This window comes from Monoraphidium neglectum (assembly GCF_000611645.1).
Source record: "Monoraphidium neglectum strain SAG 48.87 unplaced genomic scaffold scaffold02390, whole genome shotgun sequence".
Taxonomy (NCBI): domain Eukaryota; kingdom Viridiplantae; phylum Chlorophyta; class Chlorophyceae; order Sphaeropleales; family Selenastraceae; genus Monoraphidium; species Monoraphidium neglectum.
Genome location: NW_014011238.1, coordinates 1,846 through 6,010, shown reverse-complemented (window position 1 = coordinate 6,010; position 4,165 = coordinate 1,846). Strand labels below are relative to the sequence as shown.

General features: G+C 68.1%; 2 protein-coding genes across 2 annotated transcripts in view; one reads left to right on the top strand and one right to left on the bottom strand.

Moving 5' to 3' along the window:
• The window catches only part of MNEG_10615 (hypothetical protein), a gene marked incomplete at both ends in the record, with an annotated part of 4,415 nt that extends 4,225 nt beyond the window's left edge, over positions 1–190 (top strand). The window contains one exon of the mRNA XM_014040915.1: positions 92–190. Within this exon, the coding sequence (XP_013896369.1) occupies positions 92–190 (99 nt within the window). The remainder of the gene's footprint in view (positions 1–91) is intronic.
• Positions 191–3,158: 2,968 nt separating this feature from the next.
• Positions 3,159–4,165, bottom strand: part of MNEG_10614 (50S ribosomal protein L24) — a gene marked incomplete at both ends in the record, with an annotated part of 1,673 nt that continues 666 nt past the window's right edge. Inside the window, 3 exons of the mRNA XM_014040914.1 lie at positions 3,159–3,247; positions 3,417–3,600; positions 3,894–3,947. Coding sequence (XP_013896368.1) covers positions 3,159–3,247; positions 3,417–3,600; positions 3,894–3,947 — 327 coding nt within the window. The remainder of the gene's footprint in view (positions 3,248–3,416; positions 3,601–3,893; positions 3,948–4,165) is intronic.

Genomic DNA, 4,165 nt, shown 5'->3' with positions numbered 1-4,165 from the left:
CCCGCCGACGGTGCTCACGGCCGCGGTGCGGCGGCCCGGCGGGGGCGCGGGCGGGAACAGGCTTGTCGGCGAGCGGCGGCGGGTCTCGCAGCAGCAGCAGCAGCAGCAGCAGCAGCAGCAGCAGCAGGAGCAGCAGGAGCAGCAGCAGCAGCAGCCCCGGCAGCAGCCCGCAGCAGCACCAGCAGCCTGAGGGCTCAATCACGGCGCCGTCGGCCGCGGAGCGCATGAGCGCGCTCCCGCCGGCGGAGGCAGCGGGAATGAGGCTGTGTGCGCAGGCAGGGCCTGCGCAGCTGCGTGTGGCGCACGGCCTGTCTGGATCCATCAGCCTTCTGATTTGTGTGAGCCCAAGTGTACTCTACGACACGAGGAGATTGCAGCCGGGGGAAAGCGGCCCCGGTTGGCTCGGCTGTCGCTCATTTGTTGTTGAATTGCTGCCAATGCCTTGCGCTCAGCCGATGCGGATGCGGCTGGCGTGCGCATGGCAACTGGTGTGTTTTGGGGGGTCAAACGGGTGCTGCGCTTATTCGTCCACAACAAACGCTGTGCAAGCATTGGATTTGGGACCGCTGTCGTCCCAACTCTCGGCCGCGTTTCGGGCAAGGTGGGAGGGGGGCAGCGTTGCCCCGGCGCCCGGCCATTTATGCAGCAGCGGCCGGCCTCGGGACACGCGGTGGCCGGTCTCAAGCATCCCCAAGCACGCGACTTGACCGCCAAAACACCCACATTATATCACGCTTTCCTGGCACCAAGGGCAACACCCCTTTGGAAAGAAACCCCTGGCTTATGGACGGGGCTGACACCCCCAGCCAACACCCCCCAACACATTGAATTGCAGAGACGCGCCCTGGCCTGCCCCGCACACTGGTGCAGGGATCCATTGCTGTCTTTTCAAAAATGCACGCGCTGGCAGCAGTCCAAGGCTGTGCATTTCGGTGCGCATGATGCGGGCAGAGGAAATAAAGCACTTGATGTTTGATGGGGCGAGGGCAACACTGCGTGCGCTGTAACAGATCAGCAAGCCGTTTGCTTGCGCCAGCGTTGCCTGAGGCGGTACGGAGTTCTGGGGTGCATGACGACTCGGGCTTTCCTGCAACGGCGCATGCACGCCCGCGTGCGCGCGCGCGTGTTTGTATGTGTGTGTGCACGCGCACGCTCGTGAGTGCGTGCGCGTGTGCGCGTGTGCCCGCTCCGCGCGCGCTGTGCTGTGCGACCCCGCTGTCGATTGAATGGAGCCAAACCAGATCTAAATACATCCTTTTGACTACAGGCAGGCCTCAGCTGGGTCAAGAGGCGCACGCAGTGCTTACGCTGTGTGCGGCGCTGCTGCTGCGCTGCCGCTGCGCTTGGTCAAAAGCTGCGGTCAAACCTGGCTGGGCCGACCCCCCCCAGGTATATATAAGGGCATCTGCGACCCCATCGTGAAGCCCGCGACACGCATGCAAGCCTCACGTGCGCTATTCGACCGGCCTTCCTCCCGACCTTCGTAACAGCGAGCGACCTTCGAAACAGCGGGTGACCTTCCATTTCCGATGGACTGCCCGTTGCTCGCCCGAATGCCTTCAAATAGTCAGCAATTATTCCATTATTTACACTCGTCACTTCGTCCTTCAACCAGACCTGCACAGCTGGTCTGGGATCCCGTGAGAGAACGCTGCTCGGCGCTGCGCGATCGCGCGCGCTGATATGCAAGCACGGCGCGAGGGCGGGGTTAGCGTCCCCCTATGAAGCTCGTGCAAGTCTGTGATGATGGCGGCTCCCGCCTGAACCACCGCGAGCGGAGGGAAGACGCGCCACCGGCATACGCGGCGCAACCGTGGCGGCCCCGTATACGTTTCGGAAGCCTCCAAGCCACGGTTGTTGTCCCGCGTGACCAGGAGAACGCTCGCTCCCCTCGGGCCCCGTCCCGCCACTCTGTGGCGGCCAGATACCGCTCCCAAACGGTCGGGGCCCTTGGGGACGCACCGCCTCGGGATTTGTCAGCCTCTCTTTCCGACCCCCCTAGGTCCGGGGTTCAAAGCCCCGGGCCCCACCGTGGTTTGCGCGTGCGCATCGCAGCAGCGGCAGCAGCAGCAGCAGCAGCAGCAGCAGCAGCAGCAGCAGCAGCAGCGCCGCCCGCAAGAGCGACGTGCTTCCCCCACCGAAACAGTGCAATGGCGCACCCTCAACCGTCGCCTTCTGCTGATGCATGAGCGCGCCTGCACACCGCGCACGCCCAAGGCTCATCCTGCCGCCATCGATCTTGAGACCGAACCCCGCAACCCCTCGCCCGTGCTCCACCCGCACACGAGCCAGACACCGCCGCCGTCCCTTCCCACACGCGGCGCCGCCCGACATACCCTTACTGGCTGCGCGGCCGCACATCGCATTCTGCATATCAGACAGTGGGCGGCCCCCCCAGCTGCAAGGCAAAGCAGCACTTGCCACCGGGCGCCAACGCAAGTTTTACAACGAGCCCGGCATCAATTGACCAGAAAGTCGAAATCAAGCTGATTCGCGCTCACCGCAAGCCGCCGATTGGGAGCAAGCCCGCTGGCGGCCGACGCAGGCTGCCGCTGTGCAGCGCCGCTGGGCTCCGCGGTCGGCCCACGCAGCCGCTGCAGGTCCCACCCTCGGCGCCGCCCGCCGCCGCGCCGCCGCCACCGCCAACGTCCGCCCCGCCGCAGCAGCACGGCCGCGGCAGCGTGGCGGCCCCGCCGCCGCCGCGCATCGCGACCCACGCCGCCACGCCCCTGTTTGCCACCCACCACGGCCGCGCCGGCAGCCGCCCGCCGCCGGTCCCGAAGCACGCCGCCACCGCTGCCACCGGCCCCCGGCGCACCAGGAGCGCCCCCGCCGCGGCAAACCCGATCCCTGCGCCGCCCCAAGCGCCGCCGCCCGCCGCTGCCCCCGCCGCCGCCGCCGCCGCAGACGCCGCGCGGGCGACGCTGCTGAACGTCCGCACGGGCAGCTTCCCGACAGCTGCATGGAAGTCGGACGCGCCTTCGTATGTGACTTCCACAGCCTTCTCATACGATGTGTCCTTCAACCCGACTGGGAGCGAGAGCGGCGGCGGGTTGCGAGCGTGCTCGAGTTTTGGCCGTGGTTGCTGTCGGATTTAAACGGTTTTGCACAGAGGTGCCAATGATGGGTCGGCTGAGGTCTTTTATTCATGACAGACATCAGAGGATTACTGCGGAGCTGACGACAACGAAGGTCGCCTGCATCGCGCAGCGCGGCGCCGCCGCCGGGCCGGAGTCCGGCGCCGCAGCTGCGCGGCGAGCGGCGGCGCACGGCTGAAGCGCGCGTAGGGGCGCCACCGCCGCCGCCGCCGCCACAGCCGGGGCCGCCGCGCGAAAAGCAAGGAAGGGCGCCGCCACAGCACAGGCCACCCAGTTCGAACCATGCCCGCCCCGCCCCGCCCTGCCGCGCGTGCGCACCTCGCGTGTCAGGCCCAGGGTGCGTCTTGTGCAGTTCAGGCGGGTAGATCACGCTCCTGCTGGACAGCTTCCCGCGCGTGAGCCGCAGCTTCTGGCCGGCTTCCGCGTCGTAGACCCAGCGGGTGCGGACGGGCTTTGATGTTATCGGGTCGAGCACCATCACATTGCTGTAGTGGACGGGGGCCTGGGGTTTCGGGGGTCGGTGCGGATAGGCAGGTCAGTGCTTGAACATGAGTGGCCGGGCCGGCGGGATGTCTGGCAAGCGGGCAGGCGCACAGGCGGCTGATGGGGGGGTTGTGGAGGGGGGAGCTGCCTGTCGACGCGCATCTGCAGGAGGGGCGAGGAGACACACTGGGTGGAGCGAGAGGCCCGCCGCGACGCGCGGGCTCCGAGGGCGGGCGGCTGCGGCAGGGGCGGTAGGTGCGGCGCGGCCGGGGGGCGCGCTGCCGCCGGGCCGGGCGGGCGCGGCCGGCGCACCTCCATAGAAACCACGAATCCCTTGGATTCTTGCGATTTCACGTGCCGCTTGACCTGGCGCGGCGGGACGGGGCGCGGCGAGGGGTCGTCGATGACGGGGCAGGCGCGTCTCGGCTCGGATAGAGATCGGAATACAGCCGCGCCAGCCCTAAGGAGCTGCCCTTGTCGGCCGCATGACACAAATGTCGACAATCCAGCGCCGTCCCGCGCGGCCCGCCGCTATCGCTGCTGCCGCGCCGGGCGCCGAAGCGCGGCTGGGGGCGCGCGGCGGG